The sequence below is a fragment of the Danio rerio genome, chromosome 21 (assembly GCF_052040795.2).
Source record: "Danio rerio strain M-AB ecotype USA chromosome 21, GRCz13ab, whole genome shotgun sequence".
In the NCBI taxonomy this organism is placed as follows: Eukaryota; Metazoa; Chordata; class Actinopteri; order Cypriniformes; family Danionidae; genus Danio; species Danio rerio.
The window spans coordinates 23827810-23849641 of NC_141041.1; the positions used below are offsets into that span (position 1 = coordinate 23827810).

At 34.2% G+C, this 21832-nt stretch overlaps 2 protein-coding genes across 12 annotated transcripts in view; both read right to left on the reverse strand.

Annotated features, from left to right (window-relative positions):
• Window positions 1-21832, reverse strand: part of LOC147838831 (odorant receptor 131-2-like) — a 1093102-nt gene that overhangs the window by 889858 nt on the left and 181412 nt on the right. The window lies entirely within an intron of this gene.
• myo5b (myosin VB) overlaps window positions 1-21832 on the reverse strand; it is a 101027-nt gene that overhangs the window by 3886 nt on the left and 75309 nt on the right. For 7 of the 10 annotated variants that reach the window (XR_015519645.1, XR_015519644.1, XR_015519643.1 and 4 more), the window contains 12 exons: window positions 21588-21656; window positions 16298-16537; window positions 15437-15519; window positions 9254-9452; window positions 7378-7471; window positions 7167-7298; window positions 6935-7086; window positions 4774-4863; window positions 3723-3873; window positions 3349-3643; window positions 556-730; window positions 391-471 (listed from right to left, as the gene is read on the reverse strand). Coding sequence is in view for 6 of the 10 variants with exons in the window: in XM_087300141.1 (XP_087156267.1) it covers window positions 391-471; window positions 556-730; window positions 3349-3643; window positions 3723-3873; window positions 4774-4863; window positions 6935-7086; window positions 7167-7298; window positions 7378-7471; window positions 9254-9452; window positions 15437-15519; window positions 16298-16537; window positions 21588-21656 (1761 nt within the window). In the remaining 4 variants the exon portion in view is untranslated. Of the gene's footprint in view, window positions 1-390; window positions 472-555; window positions 731-3348; window positions 3644-3722; window positions 3874-4773; window positions 4864-6934; window positions 7087-7166; window positions 7299-7377; window positions 7472-9253; window positions 9453-12335; window positions 12414-15436; window positions 15520-16297; window positions 16538-21479; window positions 21657-21832 lie in introns of all 10 variants that reach the window. The other 3 variants (XM_087300143.1, NM_001161632.2, XM_087300138.1) reach the window with 2 other exon arrangements.

The window sequence follows — 21832 nt, forward strand, 5'->3', positions numbered from 1 at the left end:
TTTTGTTCACTCGCAATATCAGACCTGTGCATTGAAAGGCCCTTTTTGCAGTTGAATTTAAATTAAATAAATACTTCACTGGCCGTAAAATGGCCAGGTCTGGGTGAGACTATGGACAGTTCTACATTTCGCATTTTTACTAGAAATAGTAGACACTCCGGGAATCTTTGGCATGCTTTTTTCAACATACTATGGTTTCAGACATACTAATTCTAATTTCGAATACTATTTAGGGCGGATAGTATGCAAATTGGGACGCAGCATTATACTTTTCAAGCAGGTGTATGTTCTGTAACTTGTGCTGTGACCTCAAAATTTCATTGTTTTTAATATGGAATGCTTAAATGTTTTGATTTATAAGTGCATGTATGTATGTGTGCTTCATTTTACCTGTATGTCTCTTATGAAGGAAACAGTGACTCGCTCCTCAAACTCATTGAGTGGTGTGTACAAGTTCAGAATCTTCACAATCTGAGATAGAGCAAAATTGAGTTAATAAAAGTAAAAACAAAACAAAACAAATAGAAAGGAAAAAAATGAAAGCTAAATGTGTACCTGCTGTAAACTGAGTGCAGTGCAGAGCGAGCAGATGGCTTCAGCGTCCTGTGATGTCTTCTTCTTCACCTGCAGCAGCTGCGCGGCCTGAATGACCGGCTCCATAGTGGCCACAGCTCCACACTGGTGCAGGTTCTTCCCTCTTAGCCACTCCTCCAGCTGACTGATGTTGTACCTGAAACCACACGTTACATTCATCTGACATTACTTTTTTTAGTCAATTATGTTTTCTTGAAGTCAAAGATTGCAAAAAGGTTTCACATTTGACATATTTTACCTATGCAAAGAATGCAACAAAATTAGAAAGAAGCAAGAATTAACAAACAAAAAAGAACTAGACATCGACACAATTCTAACATTTTTAGCTCTATACACCAACACAATAGATTTGAAATGAAACAAGATGTGCTTTAACCACAGACTGTCAGCTTTAATTTGAGGGTATTTGAGATCAAAAAGTTTGCATATGTGCCTCCCACTTGTTAAGGGACCAAAAGTAATTAGACAGAATAATAATCATAAATCAAACTTAAAATCAAACACTGGGTTTCATTACTGGTGTTGCTCTGCCAGGCCTCTACAACCACTGTCTTCAGTTCCTGTTTGTTCTTGGGGCATTTTCCCTTCAGTTTTGTCTTCAGCAAGTTAAACGCATGCTCAATCGGATTCAGGTCAGGTTATTGACTTGGCCATTGCATAACATTCCACTTCTTTCACTTCAAAAACTCTTTGGTTGCTTTAGCAGTTTTATTTGGGTCATTTTCCATCTGCACTATCCAATGAGTTCTAAAGCATTTGGCTTAATATGAGCAGAAAATATTGCCTGAAACACTTCAGATTTCATCCTGCTGCTTTTGTCAGCAGACACATCATCAATAAAATACAAGACAACCAGTTCTTTTGACAGCCACACATGCCCAAGCCATGTCACTACTACCACCATGCTTCACTGTGTAGGATCATGAGCCATTCCTTTCCTTCTCCATACTCTTCTCTTCCCTTCACTCTGGTACAAGTTGATCTTGGTCTCATCTGTCCATAAAATATTGTTCTAGTGCTGTGAAGGCTTTTTTAGAGCTCTAATCTGGCCTTCCTGTTTTTGAGACTCACCAGTGGTTTACATCTTGTGGTGAACCCTCAGTATTCACTCTGGTAAAGCCTTCTCTTGATTGTTGACTCTGACAGAAATACACCTACATGCTGGAGAGTGTTCTTAAACTGGCCAACGGTTGTGAAGAGTGTTTTCTTTACCAGGGAAAGAATTTTTTGGTCATCCACCACAGCAGTTTTCTGTGGTCTTCCGTGTCTTTTGGTGTTGCTGAGCTCACTGGGACATTTTTTTCTTTTTAAGAATGTTCCAAACAGTTGTTTGGCCACACCTGATGTTTCTGCTATCTCTCTGGTGTTTTTCTTTTCAGCCTATTGATGGCTTGCTTGACAGATAATGACAGCTCATTGGAACTCATCTTAAGAGTTGACAGTAACAGATTCCAAATACAAATAGCACACTTGAAATGAATTCTGGACCTTTTATCTGCTCATTGTAATTGACATAATGAGGGTATAACACACACCTGGCCATTGAACAACTTGGAAGCCAATTGTCCAGTTACGTTTGGACCCTTAACAAGTAGGAGGCACATATACAAACGGTTGTAATTCCTACAGCTTTCACCTGATTTAGATGTAAAAAGTCTGCAGTTAAAGCACATCTTGTAACACAAAAATGTTAGAATTGTGTCGAAGTCCAAATATTTATGAACCTATTTGTATATACTAAATCTAAATATAAATAAACAATTTGTGAGATTTATGCAGGCATGTGTTTTTACACAGAACATGCATAATAAATATACACACACTTAAATTCAAATGTCAAAACAAACTTTTAGTTTAGATGAGATGAATCAATTTTTGCCCAGGACTAAAAAAAACACATCACAAACCATCTACAAGACCCAATTTACCAAGACCTGTTTAAACTCCAGAGTATGATCAAAGAAAAAGATAAACACAAACAAATGATGCTTTACATAGGGTTTTCACCAAGGTAACATGCAAAATATCTTTCTTTTTTTTATTACTTTTTAGGGGCTTTTCACCATTATTAGGATAGGACAGTGGAGATTTTAGACAGGAAAGCATTGGGAGCAGAAAGAGACTTGAAGGATTAGCAAAGGATCTCGAGCCGGGATTTGAACTTGGGTTGCCATGAGTACCTCAGTGCAACATGTTGCTGCAAAAACCACTAGGCTATTGGCACCATTGGCAAATAATGTTTTTCAGGTGTTAGTATCAGTATGTTAGTGTTAAATGTCTAGTGCTCTCCAAAGCATTGACGAATTTCATGTTTAGATGATATAAACCTGACGTAAACACCCAAAGCTTGCAGTTTGCAGTTCCGTCTAAATGGATCAACGTTTTTTTTCAATGATTCTTACCAAATCTTGACCAATCAAATGTGCTCTAGTATCTAACATGCCCCCGCCACCCCCACTACCACCTTCAAAGCGCTTCTTATTTAAGGCAGAGCTGTAATGAAAACGAAATGCTATTGGCTGTTTTTAAAAAAAGAGCTTATGCTACTATCATGCTAATCATGCTACTATTTGCCCCACCCTCTCTTTATATTTTGATTAAGATTACATCAAACATTTAATACAAATGCACATTTTAAAGCCCTTATTGACTTTGTGGCTGTAATTAAACCCATTCACTGCTCTTTAAGTTTACCTAACTATGATGACTGCTGAGAAAAATATTAATTAGCCTAAAAGCATTAAAAATGTGTACCTGAGCTGCATGCCGGTGCTCCAGGAGCAGACGTCCTTGCGCAGCAGCAGGTTGTTGAGGGTCACTGCGTTGATGGAGTAGAAGAGCTGGCGAAGCACCTGCTGGCTGATCTCAGGGTCCAGGCCGTGGTCCGCCATGGTAGAGTAAAACTGAGCCAGCTGTTTGATCAGTGCCTGAAGCGTGTATCCTGCGGGACCTCCACTCTCACAGTCCACACTAGAGGAGCGGTTCCTGTAACCCATGGGCTTCACTCCGGCCAGGCTGGGGATGCTCTCGCTCTCAAGCATGGCAGACACTACAAAACACACTCATTATGAAAAAATGTACTGTGCTAATGATCAATCTTCTTTGGTTTGGTGTCTCTCTGCACCTACCGATCATGGGCTGCATGTTGGCCTCGGCAACTTTCACAAGCTGCTGATAGATTTGGATGGAGAGGTCACTCAGAACCTGTCGGTACTCCGCCAGGTCAAAGTTCTTCAGGCAGTGCTCGTTCTGCTTGGCAGAGTTCTGGGTCATGAACGCCTAGGACAGAATTAGACAGGCAAATCATACCGAGCACTGGTTACACTTTATTTTTGATGCTCCCCTGTGGACTATTGGCTTATTTTAAGTAACTACAGTCGTGTAAAAAGACACCCTATTGAATTTCAGGTTTTTTAGTTTCAAGACATTAAAAAAAACTGCTTGGTAGGTCTTAAAATTTGAAAGATAACACCTCAGATGAACAACATCACATGACATCTCACACTGTTTATTAAAAAAATAAACAAAGATCGGAAAGCCATGGGTGATACACATAGGACACTCTATAATTCAGATTCATGTATATCAACTTTTAACAAATAGGGCTTGGTACCCTACTGTGTTTGTCCACATGATTCCAGCGACCAGACATTTACAGTCAGAAAAGGAAAGGATAAATACATGAGATGTATTTATCTCATGATAGGAAAAGACAGCAACAGAATTGCTGACATCTGAAGCTGGTTTGTAACATATTATCAAGAAAAACAACTACTTTGCTGTTATTTGTAATCTAATCTGTTATTTGTGTTATTACAGCTGCCGTAGTTTACTTTCAATCTGCTAAATACATATAGAAACGGTCTCAATCAACCTCCTGTTAATACTTGCACAATAACATAGAAATGTTAAATTGAATGTTAATACCAGGAGGTGGAAACAGTGTAACTGTCACCAGAATGTAGATTAAGAAAAATATAAAAAAAACTTTACACAAAGATTAAAACTGGGTTAATATGGTCTTTAAAAGCCAACTTTTTAAGCATCACTTGAGCTTATTTATTTGCAAAATGACCAAATAAAATTGGGTAAAAGGAGCTTGAGTTACTATTCACAAAATTAAATAATCAGATATACAGTATATATAAATAAAACAATGTAAAAAGTCTAAAATCTCACCTCATCGCCGCTGTACTGCTTCAGACAGTGTAAAAGTCGACTTGCATTTGCCAGCCAAAAGGAGGTCATCTCAAAGTCATCGTTGTTTTTCTAGACAGTCAAAAAAACAGACGATTGATAACCTATAATTATTGCCTTACAAACTACTGTTTAAAGGTTTAAGGATTGGTAAGATTTCATCACATTTATTTAAAAATAACTTTTAAAAAATGTCTTCACTGTCAATTTTGATCAATTAAATAAATACTTGACAAATTCTAACTTTTCATAAAGAGAAATACACCCAAAAATGAGAGTTCTGTAATCATTTACTCCTCCACTTCGTTCCAAACCTGTTTGAGTTTCTTCTCATGAACACAAAAGAAGATTGAAGAATTTTGGAAAGCAGTGGCCATTGACCTCCACAGTTTCCAAAATTCTTCAAAACATCTTCATCTGTGTTTACAAGATAAAAAAAAGTCACTTGAGGGAGTGTAAACGCTGAGTAAATAGTATTTTTGGTTGAACTATCCTGTTAATGACTCTTATGCCCTGTTCACATCAAGCACGATAATTATAAAGATCATTTACAGTTTTAAAGAATAGCAGAGTTCCCACCACCACATTTACAAGCATATAGATACAGAGGAGCAATATTATTGGGATCTCTTTCAGAATGATTTATCCCAGCTGATGAATGTCAACCTCAGTCCTCATCAACACTACTAAATGTTTTTAAAATTTATGTGTTCAAAAATGACATCACTGATTTAGTGAATAAAACACAAGATGACATATTTTCAATATTAAAAAAGTAATTGTGGACTGGATTTATTTTTCTTGGTTTTATTTATTACATGTAGTTCTGAGAGCTGAGATGCATATTTTGATTCTCTCAGACACATCAAGGTAAGTGCACAAAGGTCACTCTCACACACTCACTAAGCTTTTTTTGCACAGGCATATTTAAAGGGTTATTGGTGTCAACTGATGATCAACAGTAAAAACTACAAATTTTACCTCTTCCCAACAGAGAAAACCACCAACAATCACAAACGTATGTTTATGATGTCATGGCCTTACAATCAATAAATGTGGTTGTAATGAAAGTCAATGTGGCTAAAACAGCCACCAACAGTAAACTAGGGAGAAAAAATGTAAATCAATCAAAAACAATGAATTAAAGACAACGTTGTTTTACATGTCCAGCACTTTGATAAACGGTTAAAAAAATCCAGTCCACATAACTTTTTATATTAAAAATACGCCATTTTGTGTGTTTTTTTCCACCAAATCAGTGACATCATTTACGAATTTAGCAATTAAAGAGTTAAAATCCAGTAATTTTCTAAACAATTTAGCAGTTTTGATCAAGACTGAGGTTGATTAACAGATTTATGCAAACATATAAAAAATGTAGTAAATGTGGCAAGAGTGTATCGTTGAGTTTTTTTTTTTTAATTTCAAAGCATTTTCTCAAAATATGTGTCAAAAAAAGATTTGTCACCAAAATCACTTCACTAGCTGAAACAAGGAAAAAAATATGGCCAAATTAAGAATCAAAAACACCCCAGAGTGGATAAAAACATCCCCAACAGCACATCCCTTAATAAAAGATTATTTAGAGATAACGACTATCATGGAAGCAAATGGCTATAATACATAATATAATAATTTAAAAATACATGGAAGTTATGAAAGGCGTGCTGATAAATTAAAGTATACAGTAGTAAAGCCCATTTTGAGAGATGTAAACAAAAAACAATGGTCCAAATATATATCTTGTTTTCAAATTTTTAATTTCTATAGCCCCTGAGAATCCAAAAAGAGACACGTTGATCAATAATGTTATGATCACTGTTTTAACATTAAGTTATGATTGAATTGCCTCTTGTTACGTTTATGAAAAAGTTAGATTACAAGCAGGAAATGTTCATGGACCAATAACATGGCCACATTGAAACGGTCTATAGTAATAGTGTTCAGATAGAGTAGTTTCACAATGAGGACACCTGCTGGTTACAAGGAATAATGCCAGATTAAAGGAATAATATAAAAATAAACAGATCATTAACGTTAATCTGTATGAACACAAATATATTTCTCGTTATTGTGCTTGGTATGAACAGCCCTTAAACTAAGTATGCTGTGAATTCTGGAAGTGAGCTGATGTGCTTCATACCTTCAGCACTTTTTTGATGGCGTTGATGGTAGCGGTCAGTAGTGAATGAACTTTCTGGTCATCATTGATGTAGTCGGCGTGACGGATGCACATGAAGAGGATGTATGCGGGGAGGCAGGGGACAGTGGCGGACACAGCGTTGGGCTTCATGTCTAAAAAAAACAACACTTGGGTATTTATGCCAACTCTAAGCCTCTACATTCAAAACCTGTCTGCATCCAACCACACATACCTGTAACTAAAGTCTTGACCAGCAAGGCCTCATCTTCTTTATAGTACTCCAGCATGCCTTCAAAGTCCTTCTCTCTTCTCTGGACAGTGAACTGACGAGTGAGCTCCGGTCTGCTTTTAGTGGCCTGAGTCACTGCAAAAAAACAAACAGCCAATCAGCATCTGGTATTAAAGGAAAAGTTAAACAAACAAAGCAAAGGTAGACATCTAACCTTCCAGCTCTTGCACTTTCTTCATATAGATCCTCAACTGCTTCTTCAGCTTCTTCTCATTCTTTTCCAACTTCTCAACGAGTTCCTTTAGGTCCTGCATAACAAAATCATCACAGTCATATTATTATTGGTCAATGTTTTGTCAGTAGGATACAAATTTAACTTCACTGCTCTTTTTAAAATGGTTAAAATATAAACAAATAAACTACATATTTCTTTACATTTATGCATGTGGATGATATTTTTATGACAACTGATTTATTTTTATGACAACTGATTTATAACGTATACCTGTCTCCTGCACTTGCTGCTATTGCACTGCTGGTTAGACCTAAACTGGAATTTCGTTGCCTAGTACTTGTACATGTGTAATGACAATAAAGCTGAATCTAATCTAATATTGTGTTAAATGTATACGTTTTATCATGTAACACACTCTTGGAGACCAATCCAATGATGTCTGCATTCCTTTTTGAAATTTAGGAACACTTAAAACCAGGCAAATTTAATAACAGTTTAAAAAAGATTTATTACAGCAAATATTATTGTAGAACAATATTACCTTTTCAAGGTTTTTTTTGTTACCCCATTGACAAATTGTTTAAACTTAATTTAACCTAAATTAAACGTTCATGCTTAAAACAAATGTAAAATATATATTCCCTAATAAATAAGGGACTAAGCTGATGAAAAATATCTAATGAATGAATGAATGGACTAAGTCACATAATGTTTCTGATGATAAAAAATATGTATATTTCAGAAATGGCAATATATATACACATTTAAAAAATTATAAATTCTTTTAACATATTTATTTATTTATTTATGTATTTCCTTTATTTAGCCAGGAGATCACATTGAGACAGTACTGTCTCTTCTTCCAGTGAGACCTGGTCAAGATGGCAGGCAGCACATAAAGTTTCATATAAAAATCACAAACAATACCACAAAATTACAAAATCACCATTCTTAAAAACATCAGCTCATAACAAACAAATGCAGGTGTCCTTTAAAATGTTGTATAAAAGATGTTTAAAAGTACTCAGAGTCGGAAGAGTGTCAAGATTGAGCTGATTTTGCAGGTCATTCCAAGCCCTGGGAGCGTGAACGGAAAAAGCACGTTGCCAAGTTCTGATAATGCCCTTGGAACTATCAGACGAATACATGAACCAGATCTAGTATTTTGATTGTTGGTGTGAAATGTTAATAAATTAAAAATATAGGATGGTAATTTACCTAAAAGAGCTTTAAAAATAAATAAGTACAGATGTAATTTTCTCCTTTGATATAGAGATAACCAGTCTAAGGAATCATACAAAATACAGTGATGCGTCCGTGAATCTGCACCTGTGACAAAACGTATTGCTGCATGATAAACAGAATCTAATTTTCTTAATAGGGTAGCGGTTGCGTGCATATAGAGATGATCACCATAATCCATTATAGACAGAAATGTACTCTCTACTAATTTTTTGCGGACTTTATAAGGAAAACAATTTCTTGACCGGTATAAAAAACCTAACTTTGGCCTAAGCTTTTTCAGTAACTTGTCAATATGTATATCAAAGGCTAATCTCTCATCAATCCAAACTCCTAGATATTTATAAAAGCTAACTCTTTCTATTTGAACACCGTTCAGAGTTTTTATAGTCTGATCTGTTGACTTAGTGCGGCCACGGCTAAAAATCATATATTTAGTCTTTTTTGAATTTAAAACCAATTTTAAATTTTGCAACGTACACTGCAATATTTGAAAAGCAATCTGTAGATGTTGTACAGCTTGATTTAAAGAATGTGCTGCTGTATATATTATTGTGTCATCGGCATACAGATGTATTTTTGCTGATTCTATTCTATTGTAATCATCTCTCACCAGGTTTTCATTGGTGAGGCGTGTGATCTCCTGTTGCACGCTGAACTCCACCAGAGCATCAGGAGAAAGTGTGGAGAAGTGGTCCAGCATGTCCTGCTTCTTCTCCAGATTGTCCTTCAGGAGCTCGATCTGTGTGTGAAGGGCTTCCAACTCATCCCTGTGCTGTCGAGTCTGGGTCTGCAGTTGGGTCTCCAGCAGTCTAAACACAAACAAACATGCAGCACAACATTATAAAAAGGTCAACTGTGTACACACTTCAAACTCTGACAGTTAAAGCTTCACAAAAATGACACAAATTAATATATGATCAGGTAAATGTATGTAGGGTTTCTGCAGGTCTCAACCAGTCAGATTCAAGGTCTTTCAAGGGATAGTTCACCAAAAAATGTAAATTCTGTCATCATTTACTCACATTTGACTCGTTCCAAACCTGAACACAAAAAAGATACCTTGAAATATGCTGAAAACTGGTAACCATTAACTTCTATAGTATTTGTTTTTCCTACTATGGAAGTCAATAGTTTCCGGTTTCCAACATTCTAAAAAAAAAAATATATATATATATATATATATATATATATATATATATATATATATATATATATATATATATATATATATGTTTGTGTACAATATAGTTGATCTGGAACAAGTCATGCTTGGGTAAATAATGATATTTATTTTTTTGGTGAGAACTGCCCCTTTAAGACCTTTGTATGACCATTATGAATTAAAATAACAACCTACTGTACATCGCAAATGTCATCTGCAGCTGTAATACAGCTTACTATATTTTATAACTAGCAAAATAAAGAACTACATCACCACAGAATACAAACTTTTTTTGGTAAAAAACCCTATTGGAGTATTTCAACGAGTATTAAGATTTTAATATATTGATAGTCTCTCTATTCGAAGCTTTGAGGAATAACAACGCATATATTTCACGCACAGGTTGTCCAAAGCTTTTTAAAGTTTGCATTTAGTGTGTTATTTGTTTTTACATATAAAATGTAACCTAAATTAATCACTTAAATTTAGGAAATGAGCCTGCAAGAGCAGAAAAAATCAGTTTTAATTTAAAGGTTAATGTTCATTAAAATGTTGATTAAATTTGAATGTTTATTAAAGAACAATAATAATAGTCAGTTTATAAGTTACATGTCCATATCATCCATATATGTGACCCTGCAACATAAAACCAATCTTATGTTGCACAGGTATATTTCTGGCCAATAGTATATTTCTGGCCAAAAACACAGTGTGTGGGATTTAACCAATGTCTTTCATCCGTTTATTCATGTTCTGTAAATTCTAGACACAACCTCATTTAGTACACAGTATTACACAGACTCCAATATTCTAAAACAAAGCTTAGTAAATTCTATCCCTCGGTTTCCCCCACATGTGACAAGTGTAAACTGCCGAGGGTACAGTTTAGTCAGAATTATTAAACCCCTTGAATTATTAGCCCCCGTTTATTCCCCACAATTTCTGTTTAATAGAGAGCAGATTTTTTTCCACACATTTCTAAACATGATAGTTTTAGTAACTCATTTCTAATAACTGATTTATTTTATCTTTGCCATGATGACAATAAATAATATTTTACTAGATCTTTTTCAAGACACTTCTATACAGCCTAAAGTGAAATTTAATGGCTTAACTAGGTTAATTAAGATAACTAGGCAGGTTAGGGTAATTAGGGAAGTCATTGTATAACAGCGTTTTTTTCTGTGGACTATCGATAAAATATATTGCTTAAAGGTGCAAATTATTTTGACCTTAAAGTAGTGTTTAAAAAAATGGCTTTTATTCTAGCCGAAATAAAACAAATAAGACTTTCTCCAGAAGAAAAAATATTATCAGACATACTGTGAAAAAGGGGGCTAATAATTTTGACTTCAACTGTACATTAGCACATCTTTTTGATCCTGTAATCAAATTCAGAGTGTTTGTTTAGAAATATTTCAGTTCTTTGCTAAGGTTTCAATTGTGTTTTCCTCCCTGACCCAATGATAGCAATTTTTAGCTGGTCAGATTTTCTGGAGACTCTCAACCAAAACGTACGGTTACCTATCCAGTATGGCATGATTACAGCTAAAAAGTTATCCTTTGTTTCTGGAAGAAAAATGTTAGGCCTCTTTCTTCTGGCTGCCTTCTAGGACTCACCTCCATTTTACATTTGGAAAGATTTAGATATACTGTGTCTTGTATCTCGCCATTTCCCCTAGTTTCATGCTTTATTTTATATTATGCACAGCTTATTGTTACATGATGTCTTTGTCTGTCTGTTCTTTGTTTTTTTATGTCTGCAAAAACTAGAACCAAAATATTCAAAAATTATGGATTTTCCTTCTATGCCAAAAATTATTAGTACTTTAAGTAAAAGTAATGTTTAAAATAAGATTTTTTTTTTACTATGTAAACTTAAATATATCAACTTGATTTTTACTTAGTAATTTACTTTGCTAAGCATGTCAATTAGACAACGTTGAAAGGCCATTTACTCTATATTTAGATTTTATTAAAAGCCTCAGATTTCACATTGTCAAGCAGTTGTATCTTAGACAAATATTGTCCTATCCTAACAAACTATATTTAATAATACAACAAAGATTATTTCAGATGATTCTTAAATGTATTTTTAAAAGGATACTTATTAGTTGTGTAGTTCAGGGTCACATATTCACTTCTAACATCACATTTAATAATCTCATTACTGGGTATTAGGTGATGCTTTGAATCATTTTAGTGTTGGTTTTACTTTTTAGTGTAACATTTAAAGGGTGTCCTTGAAATGTATCCACAACCTATTCAGTTTATACATAACCAAAATCCATTCAGCAAGTCCACGTCCAAACTACTTCTACACTAATTGTCATTACAAAACAGCGCCCCCTGTTGATTAAACAGTAGTACAACGGCAAGAATGAAAAGCCTGTTTGTTTACAGGAAAAAAGACCTAGAACACAATACTTCAGTGGATTTTAAAGCCTATAATTTGAATTTATAAATATTTTGACTGTTATTAAGACCCAGCAAAAACCTGGTGGTGAAAAAATAAAAATCAAAGCACAACCTGGCAACCTGCTTTAGACCCTGGTAGGCCAGGCCTAGCTCGCCATCTTCATTCAAATAACCCCAGTCTTGAGCTTTACTGCCATCCGAGTGCAAGAGAGCCCAAAGAGGCAGAGGAAAGGCAGCAGGAGAGAAAGCAAAAGAGAAGAATGACAAGAAGGCAAGGCCAGTTAGTTCAGCAAAGCAAAGCATGACAGGTTAAATCAGTCTGAGGGCACATCTGAATTACAATTTATCCACAAATCTTCAAGTAAAGAGGTCATGCAGCTAGGTAATTTTTCAGGCATAAGGTTTCAGTTTTTTCTAAGTGATCTGCCTGCCTAAGCAATGTCTGCAAGGAGATGTTGCACCCACAGGAAATGAGAAACAGAGAAAAGGGAGGGGAAAAATGCATGCATGAGAAATCAGAAGGTGTTTAAAGTGCCCAAACCTGAGAACACGAGGAATGAAAAAAAAAAAAAATTCTTTCACAAGTAATCAGAACCTCATCTCACATCTGTCACTCTCAGACTTGTATTGTTTCAACAGACCACTTTAAAAATAGGACAGAAAGAAAGGTGCTATGAATTCAGAGCAGCCTTGATGGAAACTGAACAGGTTTAAGGGTGAACTGGCATAAAAAGATAAAAAGCCAAAGATGAAAATTTAAATAGGCTGTACTCTGGGGTCCTTCTTAAAATTTTTATTGTAGTTCAAAAAGTAAAACTTGGTAAGTGATAATTTGGAGCAAAAAGTGAATTTTGGGAGCCAACTTGTCAGTAATTTTAATTGCAACATTGTCAGCAAAGTCTGGGATTATTTAAAGGTAAGTTAGGATAGAGGTACATTTCTTTTGCTCACCAAGATATCAGCATTAGGTCATAAAAGCAGTAAAATGTCTAATATTGCAAAATATTTTCATTCATTTATTGATTTAGTTATTTATTATAAGTTATTATTAACTTAGTCCCTTTATTCATCAGGGGTCACCACATCGGAATGAACCGCCAACTTATCCAGCATATGTTTTACACAGCCTCCAACTTCCAGCTGCAACCCCGTACTTGGAAACATCCACACACACTCATTTACACACATACACTATGGCAAATTATGTTTATTCAATTAACCTATAGACAAACAAGCCTTTGGACTGTGGGGGGAAAACGGACCACTCAGAGAAAACCCACACAAACATGGGGAGAATATTACTTCAATTTAAAATAAATGTTTATTATTCTTATAATTACTTTAATAATTAACTGCAGCAGGATGATGTAGTCATGCAGCTTAATATTTTGTAGAAAGATCATTTCTTTTCAGCATTCTTTGAATAATATATATTTTTAAAAATGGGAAAACAAAACATCACAAATGTTTCACTTTTGATTAATGTAACACTTGTAGTTCATTTTTCATGTTCCATGTTTTAATCTTTGTTTTTATTCTCATTTTTTTCCAACTTTAACTATCAATAAATCATTTTAGTTTGTTTATTTATTGCCACATTAGCAACTTTTTGATATTTCATGGCAAGATTGATACACTGTAAAACCCAAACAGTCAAGGTCACTTAAACTATTTTAGGAATTAACTTTCAGCAAAATTTGAGTTAACGACACTCATTTCATTTGATAAAGTTCACTGTTACTATTACTACTATTATTATTATTATATAAACATATTATATATTAATGACTTAACCATATCTTAATGATACAGAATAAATAAATAGAAATTAATAAATGAAAAGTTACATAAAAGAACATTAGAAATTAGCTTCAGATCAATTTGTGATAAAAACCATAAATTCTTCTTGGTCATATATTTTTGAAAGCATCCATTATAACTCTCCCAGTATAAAAAAATTGTCTAGGAGTTTTGAAAATTCACCATTCTAATACAACTTGTCAACCTTGTGCAGGTGTGCCCAAACTTTTTGCCGCCAAAAACCAAATATTATTATGAGCCTTGGGCAGAAGGTAAATATACTAAGCTATATCATATTAAAGTTGCCATGGGTAGTTTCATAATATTAAAAAATAAACCGAAAACATTACTAATTGTATTAACTAATGCAGAAGAATTTTTACAATGATAACTTATTGTAATAAAACATAACAATGGAGTTAAATGCTAAATACACTAGTCAAGCAGAATCTGCCTTTGCCTTGATTTGCTCACCAAAGTCTCTGCATTGTCCTCTATCCGTCAGACATGTACATTTAAACGAAATCTGATTCGTTTAATTGAAACATTTAAATTCAATTAGCTTTTAACAATAAAACAAACAAACAAAAGATTACATTACATTTGAAAAGACAATCTCTAAACAGTTTCCATCATCCTCCTTCTCTTCTCAAGATGGGATGGCGGGCCAAATCAAAGGTTACCGTGAGCCCTAGTTTGGGCATCTCTGACCTAGAGTGACCAATTCGGCATCTGGTATAAACTGCCTGATCATGCCTGGACTCAAAAAATAACATTTGAAAAGCATCTTCTATATAAACTCTGGTTGATCTCATGCCAATTATTATTTGTAAAAATGATTTGATTATTCGTTGCCATTGTTGGCAGATAAGGATGTAAAAGAGAAAGTTGTAGATCATCAGGAGGAATTGTTCATTCTCTAAGAGAAATAGCTTTTTCTACTGCCTCATCTGCCAGTTCACCAAGAAATAACTACTGTTGCCACCAATTATATGGTTGGTTATCTTGAAAGCTAACCTGAATTGGATTTAGATCATCAGACATTAATATATTATAAAAGCAATGTCAAACAGAACAAAAAAAATGCAAGTTGAGTGGCAAAAAAATAATAAATAAAGTGATAATTGGCAAGTCTATAAATTTGACAGAACAACCTTTACATGCAAACCTGTCAGTGCCTCTTTAAGTTTGCAGCTTAACTCTATGCTAATTCATGACCCAAAATGTGGTTCAGAAAACAGAGGTTCACTGCTGAAAATGAAAGTAAACACAGCATGAAGAGCTGAATCAGAGACCTGCCCTGGACTCAGATAGCCAGCGTTCAATACTCCAACTTCATTAAAAAAAAGAGAAATAAGTGCATGAAGGAGAACCGGTGTCAAGCCCTTCATTATGCAGACTACACTGCCTTACTTCTTTGATGCAGGCGCATCCACGCGGTCCTCCGTGTTCACAGGGCTCTTGTTGTCGGTCCACTCAGACACATCGTTGGAATTCTGTGCAGATGAAATAAAGATATCAATGGGGGTAATTGATTAATTTTTGTTTAGTGAAGCAGAAAGAAAAAGTATACTGTATTGTTCTCAATTTTAACGAGACAATTTTTTTGGAGAGGAAAAAATATCTGAGGGAGAGACATACAACTGAGGGAAAACAAGAAAAGGGCTTTCTATCTGGGTATAATCAATACTGTCACTGATCTGCCAACCTCAGCAGATTCACACAGGCAGGTGGATATAAAGTCACTAGCAGTGCAGGTTTTGCAAAGCTCCATCCTTAATACACTGAACCTTCCTTTGCTTACTTTATCCCATGCAATATCATCACGTTTGACTGCTTTCACAGAAGAAAATTCAAGATACTTTCACTGAAGCTTAATGTGATGCTGATGAACTATGAGTAAAAAACGAAAAATATTGGCAATAAAGCAGCATTAAAGGGATAGTTCACCCTAGAATTTAAAAATGATGTCCTTATTTACTTACCATACTCCTGATTCAAAACCTAATTCAGATTATTTTCTTCTGTTAAACACAAAAAAAGACATTTTGAAGAATGCTGGTAGCTGGCACCCATTGACCTCCACAGTAAGGATTTTACTACTATAGAGGTCTTCTTTTTTGTTCAACAGAAGTAAGATGTTTAAAACCGCATGAGGGAGAGTAAAATGATGAGGTAATTTAAATTTTTGGGTGAACTATCCCTTTAAAAACAAATCAAAATCAGTTAAATGCTAAAAAATGGACTAATGAGAGGTAATGTTTTCAGACTCACGATGTGGTTTAAGTTTTCTGTCTGTCTTGTTGAGTTGACGATCTGGGTCTTGAGCATCAGGACCTCCTCCTTGCGCACATCCAGCTCCTCATTGGCCGCTTTGAGCTGACTGAGCAGCAGGTTGTAGCCATCTTGAAGCTCATTGGATGAGTTGTTCTCAGAGGCCCTGTCGGCCACTGCTTTCCTTAACTCATTAAGGTCATTCTTCAACTTCTTATTCTCTGTTTCGAGCTCTTGCCGCTGTAAAAAGAACACATTTTATAATATGGTGTTTAAAATGTTTTTAAAACTTGAAACTCTGTGACTTTATTCTTTAAGTACATTTTGGCTTTTAGTTTTTACAATAAATTGTTATTTTACACAAAGTTGTGTAGTTGAAAGCCTTTGAATATTTTAAGAGTGAATTATTTTAAATTACGTGTATTTGATTTTAAACTATCTTATTTTCAGTCTTTTTTATTGGTTTTTGTAAGGCAATACAAGTTAAACATTGATTTAGGTGAACAGTAATGTTGTCTATTGTCTATTGTTAAAATGTATTAAAATTGACAATAATAAGCCTAAGAAATCAAATAGTTAACTATTCATAATTGATGAAATTTTATTTACAACAATTACCAGTGAAAGTAGCAGCTTTTAGTCTGAAGCAAAGATAATTTATACTTACAGCTCATGCAATAATGTATTAATGTACTTAATAATTAATTAATTATATGTAACGGACAAAATAGGATTAGTTATTTGGTACTGTATATTATATTATATTATATTATATTATATTATATTATATTATATTATATTATATTATATTATATTATATTATATTATATTATATTATATTATCATTCATTCTTTTTCTTGTCGGCTTAGTCCCTTTATTAATCCGGGGTCCCCAAAGAGGAATGAACCGCCAACTTATCCAGCACGTCGTTTTTACGCAGCGGATGCCCTTCCAGCTGCAACCCATCTCTGGGAAACATCCACACACACACACACACACACACACACACACACACACACACACACACACACACACACACACACACACACACACACACACACACACTGCTATGTCATAATCAGCTTTAAATTGAACTTTCTTATTTTCATTGTTACAACATTAATTTTAGGTTTTAAAACAAACATTTAGAATATTATTTCAAATATAAATCAATAGTGTTTCTTGAAAAGTATTGCTTTATGCAATGCATAACCTTACAATTCCAAGTGGAAAGAGTTTTTTGTCAAATTAGACTAACTGCCTTTGACATTTTCCTTAGATTCTCACTTAAAAATTTAGGATTTTGATACTGGACATTTAAAATACATATATATATATATATATATATATATATATATATATATATATATATATATATATATATATATATATATATATATATATATATATATATATTTTTTTTTAATACATGAAATAAAGACAAATTAAGCTCAAAATCTCAAAAACCATGCAGATAATGGGTACATTTAATGGGTTTATAAGGATATTTTTATTTTATTATTTATATTTTTATATTTTATTTATTTTTTAATAAATCATTTATATTTTATTTATTCACCTAATTTATTTTTATTTTTTTCTCACTTTGACTCTTATATATCGAAATTTTTAATTTAATTTATTATAGTCAAGTTGTGACTGCATTTTCTTAGTTGGGGACTAGTTTGTTTGGGTTTGTTAACAGGGTACAATGGTTATTCTGTACAGAAATACTGTATTCTATTGTGTATTTTGCTTAGGAATCAATAAAACTGTTAATCACCAAAACAATGCAGATAAAAATCAAGAGTGGTTAACTTTCAAGCAACCCGAGACAAAAAGCTGTGCATCATCCAGAACTTATGGACAGTTTATTTGTGTGAGAGAAAGATACAGAATGAGATGGACTCCCTAAAAAACAGCAATGCTGACTACAGTAACTGTAGCCTGTAACCACATGAATCTAATGCCTATGAGCTAAAGCTTTGATCAAAGAGAGCTTGAGCGCTGCAGAACAAGAACCATCAGCAATTATTATATAAGCTCACAGAGCAAAGTTGGGGTGCATTAAGAAAACAAACAAATCCGTTACGCAACTCTACTGCCTTAAGCTGCGCAGGCTCCAGATCAGTGTTTAGCTCTGGTGTCTTCACTCTTGTACTTTGTTCTCTGGTCAGAGTTGAGTTTTTTAAAGCTGTAAAATTGAACCTGCTGTCGGGGTTTCAACACACCCTCGTGCTCAGATAAATACCTGATGGCTGATATGGAAGGATTAAGGGCATGTGAGGTATCTGAGGAAGATCACAGTGATATGACAAAGTAAAGTTCCTAAAGGCTTCACAGGTTATACACTAAATGGACGGCAGCTTGATTTTTTTAAGCCAGTGAGAATTCAACAATGAGGGAATTTAGAAACTACCCTGGAAATCAAGGTTTTTAGATATTTTTAGAACTTTAAATTCAAACTTTCAAAGAAAGTTTAGGACAAAAGAAGCAAATTTGAGTACTTAATAGCAATGTTTTCTAGCATAATGTTTTTTTCTGAGCCAAAAATAATGACTTATATTATTAATCATATTTTTTTGTTTTTTTATGACGCACCTACTAAAATGTAATTTAGTGTTTAAAGACTTAATCTATCTATCTATCTATCTATCTATCTATCTATCTATCTATCTATCTATCTATCTATCTATCTATCTATCTATCTATCTATCTATCTATCTATCTATCTATCTATCTATCTATCTATCCATCCATCCATCCATCCATCCATCCATCCATCCATCCATCCATCCATCCATCCATCCATCCATCCATCCATCCATCCATCCATCCATCCATCCATCCATGCATCCATCCAAGTTTTACACATTCACAAGTTTTTAAACTCATTACTTTTCATTCCATACCTTTTAGTTATCACATATAGTTTTACACTGTGTGCATTACTCTTCAGAACTTAGATAAGAGCTTGTTTCAAAGACATTAAGCTGTCAAAACAATGTTGTGTTAGAATAGGTACATAATACTTAATATTTCTAGCCAGACAAAAGTATAAAGACTGAAAAGTTTATTTGGCTACTTTCCTGAATTTGCTCCTTGGCAAAAGAGTTAACCTGATAGCACTTTGTTTTGTTTTTTAAGGTTAATCGAGCGGTCTTCCATGAAATAAATATGATCTAATAGACATTATACTCGATCAAACATCCAGTCTATTCCACACAGTCACGTTTTCATTCATTTGAAGTTCTATGAATGAGGAGACATCTGCTAAAATGTCATTTACTGCAATCATTTTTTCATACCAACAAATCTTATCAGGCAAATTTAAATCAAAGGTAGTCTGATGACGATCAAAAGATTCTATTTAAACAGATAGTTCAACCAAAAAATTAAAATTAAGTTATAATTTACTCATCCTTCACTTGGAAAATTTCAAACCTGTTTGAGAGTCTTCTGTTGAACACAAAACAAGATGTACTAGAGGAAGTTGAAAAAAAAAAGCCATTGTCTTCCAGGATAGTTTTTGTTCCAACTATAGAAGTTAATGGCTGCTTTATTTCCCAGCATTCTTCAAAATATGCTGTTTTGTTTTCAACAGAAGAAAGAAATTCACAAAACTGTCGAACTACTTAATTTTTTATTTTTGAATTTTGGGATAAATGATCCCTATATATATATATATATATATATATATATATATATATATATATATATATATATATATATATATATATATATATATATATATATATATATATATATATATATATATATATATTTGCAAATGTTTTAAATTGTTACATAAGATTACTACACTATATACTCTATTATAATACTATATATTGAGTATTATAAATATACTTATTACTTTTACACTCACCGGCCACTTTATTAGGTACACCTTTCCGACTTCTCAAAAGCGCACATTTCTAATCAGCCAATCACATGGAAGCAACTCAATGCATTTAGGCATGTAGACATGATCAAGACTATTTGCTGCAGTTCAAAAAAAGCATCAGAATGGGGAAGAAAGGTGATTTAAGTGACTTTGAACTTGGCATGGTTGTTGGTGCCAGACGAGCTGATCTGAGTATTTCAGAAACTGCTGATCTAATGGGATTTTCACTCAAACCCATCTCTAGGACTTACAGAGAATGGTCCGACAAAGAGAAAATATCCAGTGAACAGCATTTCTTTGGTTGCAAATGCCTTATTGATGACAGAGGAGAATGGCCAGACTGGTACGAGCTGATAGAAAGGCAACAGTAACTAAAATAACCACTTGTTACAACCGAGGTATGTAGAAGAGAATCTCTGAATGCACAACGTCAAACCTTGAGGCGGATAAGCTACAGCGGCAGGAGACCACACAGGGTGCCCCACTTGTCAGCTAAGAACAGGAAACTGAGGCTACAATTCGCATTGGCTCACCAAAGTTGGACAATAAAAGCGTTGTCTGGTCAGAATTTGGCATCAACACCATGAAAGCATGGATTCATCCTGCCTTGTATCAATGGTTCAGCAATTTAAGGATTAAGGCAGTTCTGAAGGCAAAAGGGGGTCCAACCTGGTACAGGTTTATTAGGTAAGGTGAACCTACTAAAGATGCCGGTGAGTGTATATTGTTTGATTATTTGTCTGCAGATTTTAGTCAAATAGAAAATGTCAATATTTGGTATCCAGATAACATAACATTTACAAAAGTGATTTATATACACAATAATCATATTAAATGTTATCTTGTCAGCAAGATGTTGATCAAAATATATAAATAAATATTACATAATAAAAGTCCACACATCCTTGTTTTCATTTATTTAAAATGAAATCAGTTGCTCAATGCAAGTGACTTTTTAACTAAAAATTAAGGCAAAACACTCCACATAGATAACACTTCAGTTTAGGGACCAATTCTCACAATTAAATAAGAATTACTATTAAGAAATACCATTCTTAATTATTATTAGGAATAATTAGTATATTAGTTGCTTATTACCAGCTAATGCTATATTCAGCATAACCATAAGACTGATCTCTTCATCCTAAACAGCACCTTGCTAACTTCCGATAAGCAGCAAATCAGAAGTTTATTTAACAATATTTAAAAGACATTGTGAATTGGTATTAAAAACTAAAATGTCAGCTCTGTAAAAATGTTGGTCCCAGTTTACTCACCCACAGTTTAACAGGCAGCACGATGAGCAACAGCAACAGAGCGGCCGAAGTGCAGAATAAATCAACAAGCACCAAGACAGACATTTGACCGTCAGCACTGACTCTTACCTTCAGACTGTTGTAGGCCAGGTCTGCGTTTATATCGTCCTCTGACGTTGAGTTCTTGGCCTCGCTTCCCTGGGAGATAAAAGAGGAAGAAAAAAATGGATGTAAACACAAGCCGACTGATAAAGCAGAGGATCATGCTATTGCGAGTACAGATGATGGACCATCAGAGAAGATAACTGCTGTTTATGACCGATCGCCTGTGTTGTAACCTATAGTCAAAAAGGGGAAAATGTTTAGCGGGATTT